Source organism: Cyprinodon tularosa, unplaced genomic scaffold (genome assembly GCF_016077235.1).
Source record: "Cyprinodon tularosa strain WSP-4 unplaced genomic scaffold, ASM1607723v1 ctg209, whole genome shotgun sequence".
Taxonomy (NCBI): Eukaryota; Metazoa; Chordata; class Actinopteri; order Cyprinodontiformes; family Cyprinodontidae; genus Cyprinodon; species Cyprinodon tularosa.
The window spans coordinates 974,191-993,075 of NW_024038774.1; the positions used below are offsets into that span (position 1 = coordinate 974,191).

At 41.0% G+C, this 18,885-nt stretch overlaps 1 protein-coding gene across 3 annotated transcripts in view; it reads right to left on the reverse strand.

The window, feature by feature from the left end:
- Nucleotides 1-771: 771 nt before the first annotated feature.
- The window catches only part of shq1 (SHQ1, H/ACA ribonucleoprotein assembly factor), a 56,445-nt gene continuing 38,331 nt past the window's right edge, over nucleotides 772-18,885 (reverse strand). For all 3 annotated transcript variants that reach the window (XM_038285247.1, XM_038285245.1, XM_038285246.1), the window contains exons 11-12: nucleotides 18,314-18,434; nucleotides 772-1,663 (exon numbers count right to left, since the gene is read on the reverse strand). In XM_038285247.1, the coding sequence (XP_038141175.1) occupies nucleotides 1,084-1,663; nucleotides 18,314-18,434 (701 nt within the window). In that variant the 3' untranslated portion in view covers nucleotides 772-1,083. The remainder of the gene's footprint in view (nucleotides 1,664-18,313; nucleotides 18,435-18,885) is intronic.

The following is an 18,885-nucleotide window of genomic DNA, read 5'->3' on the forward strand; positions in this document are numbered from 1 at the left end:
GAATAGTGCTGGCAATAAGGTAGGACAGAAAAAGAACTTAAAGGCTTGCTATTAGCCAGGTTTCCATTCAACAAAAATTCTAATTTTGAGCGAAATTCTAAAAAGAAATGTAAATTTGCTGTTTCTATTTGGTTTGAAGTGAATAAACAAATATCTCAAAGCATATTGCCATCCTGTAGTAAACTGTAACTAGAGGCTGCAATCTAGCGCTGACCACTGATCAGTAATGAAAGTTTTAATGTATGTGGTGCTATCTGGGAAGTTATTACATTAACATTTCAGTTAGTAATAGTGATGTTGTAGCCTTGTCTGCACGCATAAAAGGGAAGATCCAGCAAGACGCCAACAACAGAAACAGCTGATCAGTCATGTGAGTAAAAGTTTGCAACATCAGAACTGATTAAAAAAAAAGCTGAAACCACCCCAAGCGAACATAAAAACTTTTTTGTGAATTGAAGGTTTTTTTTCCATCATCTCCTTGAAGTTGTTCTCATGAGATATTTCAAAATGCGCATTAGAAAAAGCTGATGAAAACACACCAATAGATAGGTCCTTTAGCATAGGGACCCCATCATGGCTCCTATAAGGAGCTATAGGAAATCCCACAATACTTTGCATGACAGGACAAATAAGAACATCCCACCTCAGGGAGTTTAACAGCTAACATTGCTCAATATTTTTTTATTCATTATAAGAAAAAACATTTATTATCCATTTATCCAAAAACAAGAGGGAAAATAAACCAAACTCCTTCTTCTGTCAGTTGTCCTGTTTTTTTTAAAGGTTTTTCCTTCCTTTATCAGAATAGGGTCAGGGATCACATTGTATCAGGCTAAACGTGTTGAAAATTGGAACCAGTAAGACAAAGCTTTCCAAAAACGGATTAGTAATAAGCAGAGGTTGCATCTCTATAAGCACAGACAGTTTTACGTACATGCTTAGTTACAGTGTTGGTTTATTGCAATAATTCATAAGTATGATTAGTAAAACTTGCCCAAAATACAAATGTATTAAAAAAAATATTGGTGTCTGCAAAGGCACAAAACTCATCACAAAGATTGAAAGTTCCTTATCACTTTATGTCTAACTAAAGAAGTCTTGATCCTGGTGCGTCTGAACGATGAGCAGAGGGTTTCTGCGAGTAGTCGGCTCTAACAACGTCCCACCGCTCCCACCCCTGCCAGATGGCTCCTCTGCCTCCGCTGCTTCGGAGCTGGAGTCTGCAGAGATCCTCAGTTCCTCTGTCATCTGATCCCCCAGCTCCTGGATCAGCTGTCTGCAGCCCTGTGAGGCTGAGCGAGAGGCGTCCGCCTTCCTGTTTTCCGATGGGGAGAGTGAACTAGAGGATGTATGGGGGATGGGAGAGCTAGAGGAGGTAGGCTGGGGCTGGGAGGGGTTGTCTTTGCATGTCTCTGCTCCTCCCTGCTTGGATTCTGAGCAGCCTTGTCCTTCAGCTTCAGACTCCTCACTCTCACTGGAAGAGCTGCTACTGGTGTCGTCACTGGAAGAGCTGCTGCTGCTGCTGCTGCTACCGGAGTCTTGCCGCTGTTCCTCCGCCACCATTCTAGCTGCACTCTCCAGATCATCAAGCTCCAGCTTCAAATCTTCCTTCTGAAGAGAGGCGTGTTGCAGCATGGTGGCCATCTCCATCACTTTCTTGGACCTGTGGTTAATAAGGAAAAGGGGAAGTTATTAAAAAGCAGAGAAGTATTTTTTGCTGCTTTTCGGCGACAAAGAAGGAAGAAAAGAGACATCAAACGACAAACTGATCAGCGCTGCGGCTCTCAAAGAGAAGCACGGCGGCGGACTTATCGACTGGCTCCACGCACTAAAGACATACCCACAGGATAACCATCTACAAATCTAACACCCATTAGGAAAATCCCATTCTTGTATGAATGCTAAGTAGCCTGTGATTTGAAAAGGCGACGGGGGCTCAATGAAATATGGAAATATGGATGTTTAATAATGTAAGAAGATGAGCTCTGCTGATACAAGCGGCTCGGGATCTTTTCTTCCTCCAACTGCCGCTCACCCTGCGAAAGGTGATAAGAGACTGTGAGGGATTACACAGAGCGGAGGCGCCCCCCACCCCCCTCGCTTTGGAACACACATACACACATGTACCTCTGCGTACAGGGAGATTAAAACAGATGTTCAGGGCTACAAATAGAAAGAGAGAAGAAACTAATCAGGCAGCACTCATGGAAGCTGATGGCATCACTTCACACCTTGAAAGAGACAAATTGTTTTCAAACTAAAGTATGCAGAGGTGATACGTCTCGCAATGGGATTCACACGAATTGAACTGAACTCTAATGATATGTTTTGCTACACTATATACAAATGATTACAAAGGAGTAGATTATATAGAAGTGGAAAGTATATCTTAAAGCAATAGATATGGAAGCTCCAATTGGACAGCAGGTTGTTTTTATTACTCAACATCAGATCCGGAGGATCTTGGAGTGTCCAGAAATCATCTGAAATTGTATTCATGTGTATTTTATATTGGCTAAATTAAAAAAAATAGGTAAAACATTATCAAAATAAGTGTATTTTCGCTTAATTTGAGTAAGTTAATAATGTTTTCACCCACCTTTACTCCGATACAGGTGAAAAAGAGCAGAATCTGGATCTCAGATCTGTAAAAGCTGCAGAGATCCAGAACCTGCAGGCTTGGCAACTATTAGTAAGGGATTTTATAAATCTGAGTGGTATATAAAGCTTTTTATAAAAATAAATGCATTAAAAGTGTTATTAGAAATGTCTCCAACTCATTTAAGGGAAACCACAGCAGTACGTGGAAGAAGCTGCACTGATCAGATGAGACCAGAACAGAACTTAAAGCTACAAGCAAAACTCTAGAGTTCCTTTCATAATAGTGGCTTAAGCCAATCAAATATAATGAATGTGGTTTATGAGCTTGCAGCTGAAACTGAGGAACCAATCATAGGTTGTTTAAAACTCGCAGCACTCACCTGGTGAATATGCATCCCTGGAGCTGGAACACGGCTGTCATATTATGATCAACTAACTAGAGAGCGAAAGATGCAGGTTTATGTAAGGCAGATGTTGATTATTAATTAGTTTAACTGATCCCTGATGTGTGTTGATGCTTTAGGCCATAATAAAACTGACACAATCATAACAAATGTTACAGAAAATCTCTGTTAAAATATTTTTTTAACAAGTTAAAGAAACATGGATATCAAATGAAGGGATCAGCAATGCCTGAGCTCAAGGTATGGCTGCTGATTGCACTAATCAATCAGTGAACCTCTGAACCGATACAAGCAAGGAATGCCAACATTAGCCAAAAATATCAACTGGCCAATGTATTAGTCTCTCCAACTTAAACCCTCTGATTTCTCTGGACCTTTCAGTTAATTCGAGACAGAGAATGTGGAAGATCACACAAGAAAAGATAATGGCACCACAAACCCCCTTTAACAACATCTTAAGAGTAAAACACGGTGGTGGCAGCATTATGTTGTGGAAATAAAGCAATGCATTCATTCTGGTGATGTGAATAAATATACACCAACCCACTTTCAAGGTTTGTATTGAGAAAAACTATTTAACAACACAATCCTTTTCTATCCGCTTCCCAACGATGTAATTCTGTTGATCTGTCACACAGAATCCAAAGGAAGCTTTTGGTGGAAACTATGAAAAATCTCAGAGGATAAAACCAGTTTCCAGATCAAGCATACTTTGTCTGAATTGATTCTGCAAGATAAAAGCTAGAAAAGTTGAAAAAGACTGCAGTAAAGCCCAGAGAGAGACCCCAGGCTGCAGCTCTACATCTGAAGCCCCCCAGAGAATAGGAAAGGCTGAATCCCCCCCCCCCCATTAGGGAGTACATTAAACAACCTTCCTGTCCCAACACTGCAGCTTAACAGTTTGAGATGTTTTTCTGATAAACGTCCTCCTACAAGGGCCCCGTCTCTGTAATGGCATCACATTGTGTGGAGGACCCCCGCTTGCACATTATTTACGCTGGGAAAGTCCGTCGAGCTGCCAAAAACCTAAAGTGGTTGCATTCCTCCCCCGTTGCGGTTAGAGCATGCAGTGATTACAAGGGATGACCTCTGGGGGTCACCGCCATTCAGCCTCTGTCCATTCAAGGTTGGAGAAAGTGTGCGAGAGCCGAGCTGGAGTGTGTGTGTGTGTGTGCAGGCTACTCTCCCTCTACCATTCATATGCACACACACTCTACACCTCTTGCCCTCTTTGGCCCAATTAACCCACTGCTGAGCACCCCTCATTACAGGGCCGTCCTAATGAGGCCCCTGTTCTGGTGAATGGTGTTTGTGGAAGCAGCATGCACATTCACTTAAGACCTAAAGGGGAACCGTGTAAACAGATCTCATTCTTCCTCTGCATCTTTGTTTCTTTTCAACACACATTCCTTTTCCTTTCTTGAACAGTGAGAAAGGAGAAGAAAGCAAACAGAAGATGGAGGCCGGGGGCCAGAACACTCTTTGTTCTAGCACACACTTTATAGAAGATGTTGCAGAGGATTCTAAAGGCAGAAAAGACAATCTGGCTGTTTACAAGTTGCTTTTTTTCCACATATAATTAGATTCTAGTAGGACTGAAACAATTGGATTAATTAATGTAATAATTGTCAAATTGTTTGGTAATTGAATGAAACTGGTAGACAAGACTCTAAGGTTTATAGTAAAAATCCAACAAACTCAGTGCAGTACCGAAGCCAAACCTGTACAATAGATTTATATACAGCTTCTATTTAGGATGGAAAATTCTCTTTGTTGTCCATCCAGAACTGTTCAAGTAGGATTGCTTAAGCTTTTTAAAATTAAGTTAAAGTCTCCTATTAAGTGCCTTTTGCCATCTGATTTATTAATCAGTTAATCGAACAAGTATTTGAGTAGTTTCTATTGTTATTTTTTTAACGTGTTATAAATAAGCTCAGGTTTTGGTAAATTAAACAGACAAATGTGGTAGTGGGTTGTGTTTAGACATTTAAATGACCTCTATGAGAGTTTAAATACTTAACTATCTTTTATTTAATGCAGAGCTGGGAAAACAGTAGTTTAGGTTGTGTGATGTCCTTCTAACAAACAGCCACAGTGTAACAGGGAGACCTGATGTCCTTCTGCAGCCTCTGCTCTGTCACATGATCTCTGCAGGCTTAGCCCCACAAACAAATGCAGATTTTTTATTTTATTTTTTTCTGGGAGAGCAATGCAACAATCAGAATCTGATCAGATTGCCATTTTTCATGCCAATGTAATATTTAGACATTTGGATGGAGTATAAATGACAGCAGGTAAAATTCTCCAAAATGCTAACAGCAACAAATTGAAGATTTTATGATATCGCTGACCTGAATGATCTCAGATAAGAAATGTAAATGTAAATCCCTTTATTGTCCCACAACGGGAAAATTCATTCTCCGCATTAAATCCATCCCCTTGGGGAGCCGTAGGCTGCCATTGTGCGGCGCCTAGGGAGCAGTGTGGGGCTAAAGGTTTTTTTCAGAAACCCAGAATTGAGGCTGTGGCGATCGAACCGAGTACTTGCAACAGAGCACAAGCGCACTGCTAACTGCTCTAACCACCCTGTTGTGTTTTCAGAGATTTAAAGGGGAACACAGAGATACGATGGTGACCTTTGCTGATGAGGACGAGGACCGAAGGGGCCTATAGGTATCCTGTGATGGGCCCTGGCTCTATAAAACCCATGTGGGGGCATCCAGCAGCGAGGCTGGAGCAGAGGGGCCTCCTGCAGTAGAGCCACTTCAAACACAGCTCTGTATTATCTTTCCCCCGTGGGAAGTCATTATTGAGTTAGCGTCGGAAAGGGGCGCTTGTTTTCTCTCCCCTCCCTCGCTCTGTGGTGGGAGAAGCTCTGCTTGCGGTGGATACAAAGGCTCCGTCCGGGGGGGGAGGGATAATGTTGTACACAATCATTACCACACCGCTGTTGTGGCTCGCCTTCATTGAACGGTGAAGGGAAGGCTTTTTTTTTTTTTCCCCTAGGTTTGAAAACTTGCTGCACTGTTAAAAAAGTAAATGGCAATTGTTGTTCTAACACACAATTGTATTGTAATCCGACTCAGAAATATAAATTTGACATCTAACAAATAAATACACGTTTGCCCAACTCAAATTCTCAGAAGTTGGTTTAACAAGGAGTTTTAAATCACCTATACAAGATTTTTTGAGTTCCCTCAACTGTAAACTCATGGGCATGCGCACTGCTTATGTTCATGGACACGCCCACTACGGTACGGGGTTTCCTATCCCTTTCTTCAAGGGCACAGCCTTTTTCCCTCGTGTTTGAGAAGATTGGCGGACATTGTGATTTTATGCATCTGGAGAACCACGGAGGAACGACCCTGGGACCTTACCAGTTTTCCCGGTGAGTGCTGCAAAGTACAGACAGTTAGCGGTTAGCTTCGTGAGTTAGCATTCCCTTGTGGTGTATTGCCACCGAGTTGAAGCATGAGTTCACATGTTTTTCACGTTCTGATGAAAGGAAAAGCAGCGCACGTGCGCGTTTATAATGCGCGTGTGCGCGTGCGTGTTTATGCCGCGCATGTGCGGGTGAGTGTTTATGCATAGAGAAAAGAGTGTGCCTGTTATTTTCATTGTACAAATGAAAAGAGACATTAAGTTGAGTGTAATAACTTATTAAATTTCTAAATTGTTTTATGTAGTGCAGTGTTGTTGCACTCAGGCACAGAATATTACAAGACTACATTATTTTACTTTCTTAATCCGATGTGGGTATTTACTGTTATTTACATTATTTACATGTGGATTTTTTGCTTTCATGATTTTATTTGCTTTACAAGAAAAACAGTGACATTAACATTTTATATGTTAACCCTGTAATGCAGCAGTTAATTCGTAATGAGTTAGAAAAGTTACATTACACACTGAAATTTATCATACTTGGAGAGATATAAACTGTACAGTTAAGAACAAGAAGTGAATGGATTTAACTAAGCTCTGTTGTGCTATGCAGGCTGGGTTTTTTGGATACCCTGGATTCTGGATTCTCTCCTTAAATGGAGATGGCGAGCCAACCGTGTGAACATCTGGATTTGGACTGAAGAGAAGGATTTGGACTGAAGAGGACTTTCTTTTTTTGCATTCATCGTCCTGTCGGAGTGGTAGGACTAAAAAGAAAAACTCAGAGATAAAAAGGGAAAACCTTTTTCTTTTTCCGTTGGGAAACAAGACATTTTATTTCATTTTATTTTTTTTAAAAGGGTGCACCCAATTTAAAGAGACTACAATTGAAAAAAACAAACTGAAGGCTGTCCAAATTTGTAAAACTGTTATTTTTTCATATATGTTAATACACTTACTTCACAAAAAATTACCTGTGTGTTTTCCTCTTACTAAAATGGTGTCTTACTGTTTTTTCCCTCATCATCACTCTTACGAATCTAGAACATTCTGGTCCAGTGTCAGGTTACTTTGATCTGTGCAGTTAAGATTATGTTGTTGAACATGGTTTTATACTGTATCTATTGATGCAATGTTTGGCTTGAAGCAATAAAAATGTTGTATTAACATAATTTTTTGTGTGTTGAATGATTGGTAGTGAAGACGATTGGTAGGACTAAAAAAACTGAGTTGATAGAACTCAACTTGCAGATAACACTACAAAATCTGAGTTTGTAGAACTCAAAATCTATATGTCAAACTCATAAAACAAAGTTGATAGAACTCAGAACTTAAAGGTGAAACTCAAAAACCTAAGTTGGTAGAACTCAAAATTTCTATGTAACACTCCAAAAACCTAAGTTGGCAGAACTCAAAAATCTTTGTAAACTCAACCACAGTGAATTTAAGTAAGGAAAACTCAAAAAAACCAAATGCATCACGTTGCCTAGAAAATGTAAGTTCTGTCAACCTCTATTTTTTTTTCAGTGTGAGACAAAGACGCCTCCATCTGCCAAAGTCTTTGTGGGAAAAAGGGAAGAGAGCTCGTCGGTGGGACCGTCTGTGAAGCAGAGCTAAATTACAGTCTAACATTTCTCTCATCCGCCTAGTGTCTGCTCTGAGAGCGGCTCATTCAGCGAGCCCGTGCTCTTGAAAACATGTCAGATAAAGCTTGTCCTTGGATGTATAAATCTGTGTAATATAATCACTGCAGTCCCTTGGAGAGGCTCGTGAAAGGCTTCATTCACTAGCTGAAGGGGATAAAGGCTGACAACTGGGAGCTGCGATCCTTCAGTGTGACTGAATACCAGCGCGGCCTCAGACACTGATAAGCATTCCAGATATGAAATGACTTTATCCACTGAGACATTGTTTGAGATCAGTCTCAAAGCAGCCGCAGAAGAGCTATTGTACCGTTCAGACTACAGGACCGGGATCAGGGGACTAAAGGATGCCGAACCAGTGTGGTTTTTGTTGGAAAGATGGTGAATCTTTTTTCGTGTAAATAATAGGAAAGCAAAGTGAAGAACCCTTGATCATCACACTTCTTTGTTTCTTTACTAAAACCAGTGCTCTGCTTTGAAACAGGAAACTATATGAATGTTCATTCCCCTAACAGGACAGCTTCTAGTTTTATCCTGTACCATTTTCAAATTTCAAAGAGAGAGTTCTGCACTGCCGAGTCTCCATCGCTCATCCAGAGTTCTGGTCAAGCTTTACCTGGACTTTGCTGCTCACAGGTTTTCTAAGGGGTTTACTCCTGGTGATTGAAATTGGCCATGGATGAAGGTTCATGCTGTATCTAGGTAATCGTTGCTTTGTTTTGGATCATGATCCTGCAGGAAGGTCAGATTATAGCTTTTATGCAATATCTGTTTGTAAACTTCCCTCATGATACAGTGTACTCTAATGAGCGTCTCAGGGTCATGGAGGACACATAGTCCCACAGCATCACAGATGCTCTATCCGACTTTACCGCGGCTATGGGGCTTCCATATATTCAGATTTGATTTTTTTGTCAAAACATGTTTCATTTCCTAAAGGCTCTTCATCCCTCTGCCATTACTTCCAATTAAGAATGCAAAAATGTCTCTCTTTGTTGCACAAATCCGACTGGTTAGAATTGATGACCACCTAAACTTTCCTTGATCTGGCTAAGCAGGCACCAGCTTAAAGAAATCAAACAAATCATACAAACTTAAAAAATTAGCCGATTTGGTAAGTAGGTCAGAAGCAGCAGGAGGGATGTGGGAAAAAAAAGAATTTGGCAATATATTGTGATTTTTGGCTGCTTAATGTAATATCGATATTTCAGTTCCTAATATCGATTATAAAAAACATCCTAACTTAAAACAAAGAGAAAATGGGCAACCTCTGCACTGCCACTCAGGTAGATGGCACCGTGGAGCCCTTAGGCTGTGCGGCGCAGCATCTTTTCTGTAGTTGAAGCAGTCACAATAGATGACGTGGAGTCAAAACCCAAACCAAAATGGATTCTGATGAACAAATAGAGCAATTGCATTTTTTTTTATCTGTACATTTCATTTTGATAGCAGGGTAAAATATTACAATATATAGAGATATTGTAATATATGGTGATAATATAGTTTTGTGACCCAAGTATCGTGACACGGATCGTCAACACTAATGCCAATACTTATCCCTGAGTAGGAGTGAGGGGAACAGCTTTGCAATACAACTGTGAAAGACTGAGAGGGTTTTAAAAACACTTACTTTTCCTGGTTAAATCAGGAAGTGCTTTGTCTAAATTTCCTGCTTCAGAAGTGAGGAAATTACTATTGTCTTCAGTTAGTTGTCGGGGCCCCCAAAAAGCCCCACAAACGTCCGATTTGACTTTTTAAAGTATCTTTCTTCTAAAGCAACATTACACGGTTTGAATAGTAGTATAATTAATATTTACTGTAAACTATGTAAAGTTCTTTGATTTCTGCTTCTTCCTTTTATTTCTCACATTCTGTTCGAGTCCAACCCTGCTGCTATTTATCCGTTTCAGAATTCAAAATGTTTGATGTACTTGTTTTAATGTTTTCATTTCAAAGCACCAGCCTTTGAGCAACTAAGACTAACATAACAAACATCCTAATCAATTGTATTAAATGGAGTGCACTTCAAACATGAGAGGAACCAATTATGCAGGCGCAGTTGTCTGTGTTTAAACTGAGCATGTGTATAAAGGACTAAATCCGGAGAGGCTCCATGCTGAGAGGAAATCTGTACTGCTTATCCTTGTTAGATTAGGGACATTTGGGTCTTTGTTCTTCCCAGCAGGACCCATCAGCATATTGTCAGAATCTCCATCACAGCTCAGGGTAACATCAGATAAAGCAGCTCCATTATCCATTTCACAGTATCCAGGACGACCATTTGACGGCTGAGTGATGCGGCCCGCTACTGCTAATTCTTAACAAGCATATTAGTGCCTGCATGTGAAGGACACTGGATCCCACTCTTTGACTGAGTTTTTAATACCTTATTGAACCTGGGAGGATGAGCCCTAAACAAAAAATCTATCATGAAGAGTCGCTGGTGTAAACCCTAAACAATACAGAGTCTTTGGATGAGGAAAGCTTGTAAAAACCCAGACTTTTAGAAAGGAAACAGCTGGAGACGATGGATTCCTTTGAAACTTAACTTACGCACCTTTTTTAACTGCTGGAAATTCTATACTATAAAATGTCCTGCATCTCAATAAACTACAAGACCTCTGGAAAGTAATTCTCAGGACTGATGAGACCGTTGGGAATAGGGGTTGGCCATGACAAAAACTGTCTTCTTTGGTAACACCAAAACCCAGCATTTCAACTGTCAAACACGGAAGTGGAAGGGTGAGGATTGGTGTTGTGTAGCCACAGACTGTGGACTCCTTACAGCCACAGAGACGACCCAAAAATCCTCAGTAGGTTAAAGTATGAGGCATTCTCCCCAAAAATGAACAACAGAGTTTTAAAAAAAATGGCCCAGTTCAAGTCCAGACCTTCCAGGGAATAAAATGCTGTGATGAGCCTTTTGGCAAGCTGGGTGGAAATTACACATATTTTCAACAAGCTACTGATTCACTTCTGGATTAATCCTTATTCAATAAATAATGCCATGGTGGAATCGGTTCATTGACAAGTTGTCATTACTCTGCTGCAATTTATTTATTTTCTCCCATTGTGTATCATTTCTTGGTTCAACTTCTTCTTTGTGTTCTTTCTGCTTTTTCTCCTCATCTGCCCTGGTGCTCAGTTTAGCTGTCGCTGCATCCTGAAGGGAGGCATCATCTGGGCTGCTGCCATCAAACACTAACTATGAATGATAAGAGTTGGGCCTACTTCTAGTGTTTGGTCTCGTTCACTACTAGATGTAGCTGTGGCTATAGCTTTTACTCTGTCTAACTGTATGTGCTCCATTTCATCCTGTCAAAATGAAAACCATGAACTGTTTTCTTTTTCTTTCCTACATAAAGCCACTGTATGGAAGTAGATTACAGTTACCTTTTCTAACAGAGTAATTATGGATCGGTGCTACTCTGCTCCTTTGTATGTCTGCTGTCTCCTTGAACCCCAGTCGGCCCCTGCAGAAGGTCACTCACACTGAGCCTAGTACTGCTGGAGGTTTCTTCCTGTTAAAGCGGAGGGTTTTGTTTCTCTCCACTGTCGATACATGCACGTTCGGTGTGAGGGACTGCTTTAAAGTCAGTGACACTATACAAAGCAATAGCTACTGTTGCCACATGCCCATCCAGAAGGAGCAACTCTGACAATCAGTTCGATTTCCTCAGAAGAACAATTGAAAGGGGTCATGGCCTGGTATTTTACATATAGAGTACTCATCTTTAAATTCAGGTTTAAAATTTAGCATTTATAAAAAGGTTTTATACAAATAAATAGAGCTTAGTCCTACCACTTTTCATTCTCCTTGTATGGTATGTTTACATGAAAACAGCAGGTTCCTGAATAATGTCTGCTTTTACAAACCTGTCAGTTAAGGGTCTTCAAATGTTTTATAATTTGCCACTATGTAAATAATGTGAACTTCATTCATTTTTATATAGCTGAGGTAAAATTGAGAACATCTTTTAAACCTTTGTATTAAGAAAGGAGGGAGTCATTTTTTTTAACAGCGGGGGAATATTTAGATCAAAGACCAGAAGGTCAGTTATCCCAGTCAATTTCAGCTTATTGCTGGGAAACAAATGAGAGAAAATCGAAAGAATTTTACAAACACCAGCCACTGTAGGGATTTAACTGATGGGATTTTTTTTCTTTTCAGTGACAAAAAAATATCTTCGGGGCGAAATAATGATCCACGCTTGGCAGAGTAGGGGGTGGATGTTAGTACTGAGCTCATGTGCTCCCAAGGCATTTAACCGCATGCTTTAGCTAACACGCTGACCCCGATGCTTCATCTCATTGCCCTCAGAGGCTCCCAGCTATTAAAGCACCAGATGTTTTTCCCCTGTGGCCGAACAGCTGACAAAACCACCTGCGACTCGCTGAGAATGGGTGGATGGAGGAGGACAGTGATTTCAGAGGGCTGCTGCATCCTTCAGAGGAAAAGAACGTCTGTCACTCCACCTTAGCTGTGCACTTTGTTGTTTCATGTGCTTCTGATTGGTTTCCTCTCACTCTCTTTCTAAAGAGAGAAAACAGCAAGCATCGTTTCTGAGCATGCACATCTCTCACCTCCCATTTACAATTATCTTATGGCACAAGCATTTCTTCTTTTAATCTGTCTACTGTCTTCTCCCCTACACGTTGTAATACCAGCCCCTTATAGACAGTTCATACACTTGAAACATTTTAAAATGTTGTAGACTGCAAAATTTTATACTTACTTTTAAAATGGCTAAGCAGAAGCAAAACAATAAAGGCATTTCTCAAACACATGCGTTAAACCTCCTTTACTTTAATGCCCCTTAATAGAATACTTCCTAATTAATGGCGTTTGAGTGCAAATCCCACAGTTCTAGGAAGCTCAATGAGGGTTTGTCATAGAGCATTGGACAAGGTTGTCTACCAACCTGGCCAGTCAGGGTATGGGAGCATTTGTCAGAAAAGCAGCCTGGCAACTCTGAGGGGTTACTGGGCTCCCACACCTACAAGCTTCCATTGGTTTTACTGGACTTTTAATTAATAGTACACCAAATAATTTTGAAGTGGATTGAATAAATAAACGACGCCCATGGCAGCTCTGGAGTAGCTGCAGAGACCTACGGTTTAGAAAGATGGGAGCACAATGCACTGTTTAATATGACCACTGGACATATAACCAGTGACAGCCAGCATTGACATAAAAAAGAAATTGTGACGATGTTGCAGTATTTGAACCAAAACCTCCCATAAGTTCACTGCAGGTAGATGATGAGGGATACTCTGAAGGAGCTTTCCGTTTCATCACATCTTTATCCATTTTTAGAGGCAATGCTTGATTTTTTTTAGTGTTCGACATTTCAGTGTTTGAGTTTTCAGTATTTATTTTTTCAGTGTTTTATTTTACAATGCCAAATCCCCTGTTCGATGCCAATGCAAGCAGTCCCTGGATTAGCTCCATAGAAGTACGTTTGCCCGAAACTATGTAGGGGACAAAACAACTATGTGGGAAACCGGTGGTCTGGTAAGATGATATTTTTACTAAACTATGTGGGGGAAAAAACTGGATACAGCGCAAACACTGCGCAACAGGGCAACACATGGAGGAAGCAGAGTCTTACTGTGTGGAGTTTGGTTCCATGGCAGTTCAAAGGAGGTATGAATACTTTTACCAAGCCAGAAATTCATGAATTATTTTTGAGCCCAATGGATGAACAAGTCATTAGGTGGTTGAAACCACCCCAATTAAAAAAGGTGCATGGGTGTTTGGGATAGGACCACTGACCTGTTTCAGCTAAGGCACAGTAAACACCACCCTGGGCTTACAAGCTTTTTATCTCTGGCTGCTGTAAAAATATATGCTGGCATTACTCCAATCCTGGATAAAGGGAGTAAAAAAAAAAAGATAAGATCTATCCAGCAACTCTGCAGGTGTCTTTAGCTTTCAAAATCACTTGCTGGAAGTAATGAGATGGAGAGGAAGTTATAATTGGAGACTTGAGGTAATGTAGTTATAATTGTGATCTAACAAAGCTAGCAAGGAGAAGTATAAGGAGTTTCCCCACAAAGGAAGGGAGTCGAGTTCTGGAGCAGGGATCTCTAAGCTCTAAGTGTTGGCCTGATGCACCGTTTGCTGAGAGGCCACACACTCCACTCCCCTCACTCACTCCATGCGACAATAAGGAAGATCCCCCACCCTGCGGTCTTAAATCACGAGGAAGTCTTTACAAGGCTGTAAATCTGAGACAGACATCCTGGCAGTCGGTGGAACTTTAGAAGGAGAAATGCCCGTGGGACCGGCAGGAGATTAGATAAATCAAGCCGCCCCCGCAGCCAGCAAACATCCATTAATCGCACGTCCATCAGGCGCAGATGATCGCTTCTGCTTTGTAGGCGGTGGGCAATGACAGGATAGAGGCGTCATATGACCGGGGATCCATTACGTCTCATCTCACCATGAAGCATGGAGGAAGACTAATCTTGGGGGAATATGTCACACTAGGGAAAAAAGGCTGACATGATATGTCATCAAACCTGTCAGACGACACAAACAGTGCAAGCGGAGGTTAGTCTGCTGTAAACCTCAAGAGAGGTCAGACTCCTCTGCAGATTTCTACATGCTGGCAGATTGTAGGAAATCTCTTTAGAGAGTGAGCCAGAGCGCACAACCTTAAAGGAGGAGAAAGAGGCCGTCAAGCTTGGCGAGTTTCTCTCTCAAGTGGCTGAAGGTGATAGAAACACTTCAACCAGGATATCTTTTTTCCCTCCCAATGACAGCCTGTAACAGTCTCTATCAAACAGAGATGTAACAATAGAGTCCGCGCATAGTGCTGCCAGAGAAAGAGCTAATCCATTTAATAATCGATGTGGAGCATAGCTGGAGTCAGCATGTCAAGCTGACATTAAGTTCCAGGGTGCAGTGAGGAGAACGAGCGAGGAGGAGCAGCGGCGCTGCGGTTGGTGCCCCTCAGAAGATAAGAGACTGATTGACTTTTTCTGTGAGCTGACAGAGCTTCAGCTGCTCCGTATGCTCAGAGGAGCGGTGTGTGTGGGTGTTTGTGTGAAGAAGAGGAATAAAGCATATGCTAGAGTCATTAGGAGGTTGTAAATGAACATTCACAAATGAGTTGAAGTTATAAATCAAGCTCAAGAGCTGAGTGGATTATATCTGCCTGGAAAAATGGAACCAGGGTATTTGTATTGAAAAAAAGTTGATATTCAGACAAGATATAATTTTTTCTAAGTGGATCATCAAAATAAGCGGTCATCATAATTGTCAATCATTCTGGTGATATGTTTATGTAGGGCCGTCCCACGAGCTAGTCCCAATTTTCACTTACCGGAGGGGAGTCTGACATAGCGGAAAAAATAGCAAATATTTTTTTGGAGAGTAAGCTTGTATTAATGATGCAAACAGCAACTATTACAAAGAGCTTGCACAAGGAGAAATGGGCTTGTGCATGCTCTCACATGTGTTTAACAGGTGTTCCCTCTCAGGTACAGGGTTGTGCATGTGTTTTTTTTTTTTTTTTTTTAAGTGGTAGGGAAACGGCTGTTCCAACCGTTGCATTTCCGAATTCTCCCGAGTGGTACACGACTTTACACGAGTAAATAAAGTGAATGTGATTGGTTGTTACTCAAGGGGGCGGGATTGTTGTGGCAGAAGGTTTGCAAGCAAATTTGATTGTGGCCGGTGTCTTGGAAACATCTTGCTAACGAGTTAGCAACTTAGTGCCAGTAGGTTCCCAATGGGAAATTACATTGGGACAAAGTAGCACTAAATTGGTGACAAAAGGCCAATTTATGCTTCTGACACATAGCCTCTGCAACCGTCAAATCTGTCTCTGTAAAAAAAATCCTGACTACGCGTCGGATGGTTGCAAACCCACGCCAACCTCAAGCGGAAGTGCGCAGACAAAAAGCAGCTATGATTGGTCCTTGGTATGACTTTCCGGCAGTCTGTGTGGTCGTCCTTCTCAATTCGGTGCCAGGGCCCGCCACTTCTAAAAACAATGGACAACTACGACGAAAGGTTAATCGAGGAGGTTCGTAAGTACAACCACTTGTACGATGCCTCAGACAAATTATATAAAGATGCCAAGGTCTATTGCAAAACAAAGTTCTCGTAACCATCTGCTGAAGTTCTTGTCAGTTCTCAAATAGGCTCCCCTTTGCACTTTGGCGGGAAACTGCTGTGCGTCCCTAGAAATTCCACACAGACTGTGCAGAAGCATACCAGCAAAACTGGTTCGCGATGTCAATGACAATGACAAGGAACGCTATGCAGCAGTAACATGCAAGAGGAGAAGAGATTTTTGTCGGAGGTTGTGGATGAGTCTCCTTCGTCATACATTTTTCATTTAGAAGAAAAAATGAGGACGAAGATGTGTGGAAGAGGACGCCAGGGCGGCAGCCGTTTCTTGTCTGTTTGAGCCCTTGCCTCGCAACGCTGCCAGTTCTGTTTGCTATACGCCTGCCAATTACACAGATGTCCATCCCTTTGAACACTGGGACGGAACTCAATGGTAAAATTAATGATTCTTATTTCTTATTTCAACCGTTGCGTATATTAGTTGCGACATATTAATCAAGATGACCAAAAAAATTTGATTGACAGATGACCTTTGATATTTGATTGGCCAAATTTAGGTGTACAAGCTGACGTATAAATAACTGGCCTACATTAAATAACGGAAGAAAAAAAAAAACAGATTTTAAGATAGGATTTTCTTTAAAATAGAAATTTTTCAAATTTTGGGACAATATCGCCTGATAAAGAGTACATTTATATACATGTTTAAGCCAGAACGATTTGACATTTAAATATGATTTCCCTACGACTTTAAATATGGAGATGGTGGGTCTTTTGAAAATTTTTTACCAAGATTTCATTGCGGTGTCAAGAGAAAACAGAGGTCAATACGCTAAGTAAACCAAATACAAGAAATCAAAAAACATTCACATCATCATACATTATTATCCCTAAGAGTCACATTAAATTGAATGTGGACATCTTTGATCATATCTCACCATTACCATCAGATTGGATAGTTCTTATTTGTTAAAACTGTTAAAACATATCTTCAAAAAATAAATATAAACATATAATTATCTATATGTGCAACTATCCAACACTAGTAAATCAATTGTAGTTGTGCCAAAATGATTCTTGACTTGAACATCAGGAATTTCTATGGTTCCTTTTAGAGGGGGATGAAGCCTGGTAAACGGCAGCAATCTCTGACGTTTTCACAAACATGAATTTACAGTCTAGTAATCCAGATTAGCCTTCCTCGAGCACATGAACCTTCAACCCCAAATCCTGCTGCTGATTTCTTACATTCCAGTGTTTGAAACATTTTCAGAGCAGAACTCAACACTTTAACTGGACGAAGTCTGATGGGGGGGTGGAATGATAACAGTGGGGGTGGGGGGCTGCAGTAAATCCCCGGGGAGCTGTTATCATCTCTGCATCTGGGCGCCGAGCCTACAACATCAGGAGCACATTTTTCAACTGGGCTTTTTTCCAGATGAGCACACCACCCTGCTGAACTTTGGCCAAGAGTGAAAAGGAGCTCATTACTGAGAAATGTGCTTGCGGGCTTAAATTTCAAGACGTGTAAGTGCTTTTTAAATATGGACGAGGAGAGGGAGAGCCTTTGAACCTGGATTGTTGGAGAGCCAAGTGGTGATTCTGGATTTTAGGCTTCTAGAACAACACCACCTAACTAAAGTGTTTAAAAGCCCTGAAAATTAAAACTCAACAAATTCAATGCCATTCACTGGGATACCAAAAAGTACATCACAGTTAATGGAAATAAATGCACAATTTTCAGAATTCATAAGAATATAAAAAGCATGGTTGCATTTAGATTTTGTCCCACAAGTCAAATCTGTAGAACCACACGTTGCTGCAGTTTAAAATGTAAAGTCTTTTATTTAGCACATCTACAGATTGTCTGTTTTGACGACTTTTCTCCTCAAGATTGGATGGAGGGAATCCGAGAACATATATCTTCAAGTCTTTTTAAATGGATTAAGATCTAGCTTATTAACTTCGAAACGTGTTGCTATAAATCCATCCACTGCAGCTCTGACTGTAGGTACAGCAACCAACTAAAACAGAGAAAACTGGATTGACTAGCTTGCACTCTTGAACTGTCCCTGCAGACACAAATCATTCGGCTAGACCCACAATCTAAATCACTGATGTTTCGTAGGAGCTGAGTGGCACTTCCCACGGCTCTGAAGGGAATTCCCTCCGGATCTATAAGCCAAGCGCAAACTTACTTGACCCTCTGGATCCAGATGCAGTAGTCAGAGATGTACAGGTCGTTCAGTATGTAGGCCGGGTCGTTCTCTCTGAAAATTTTATGGATATCCAGCAGGCATTTGAGGACGCAGGCTTTCCCTAGGCACAGGAACACAGCATGGCAGGCAAATGGAAAAAAGTGTTATTTAAACTCAGTACAGAGGATGACAACAAGATGCAGCTCCTGGCAGACAGAACATTCATCTTAAGGCTCACAGCCATTGTTCCATGCATAAAAGCCAAGGTATGAGATGAGAAGGAAATCTCAGCATGCTGCAGGGTAATTTGAGCCACATGTTTCAAGAAGTGACTCATTAGAGACATGGGAGAATAAGTACTAGAGTGTTTTAGCCTAGTAACTAGAACTTTCTGTGGTGTTTAAGATGAGCTTTTGGGTCTGTTTAAAGAGCTGGAGAGAAGGTAAAAAAAAAAAGCAGATGAAACATAATTATATTGTAATCACAAAGGAACATTAGACAAAACAATCTTCTATTAATGCCCTGGACATTAATGGTTTATTTGTGTGGTTGGATGGACTTAAGCTGGACTT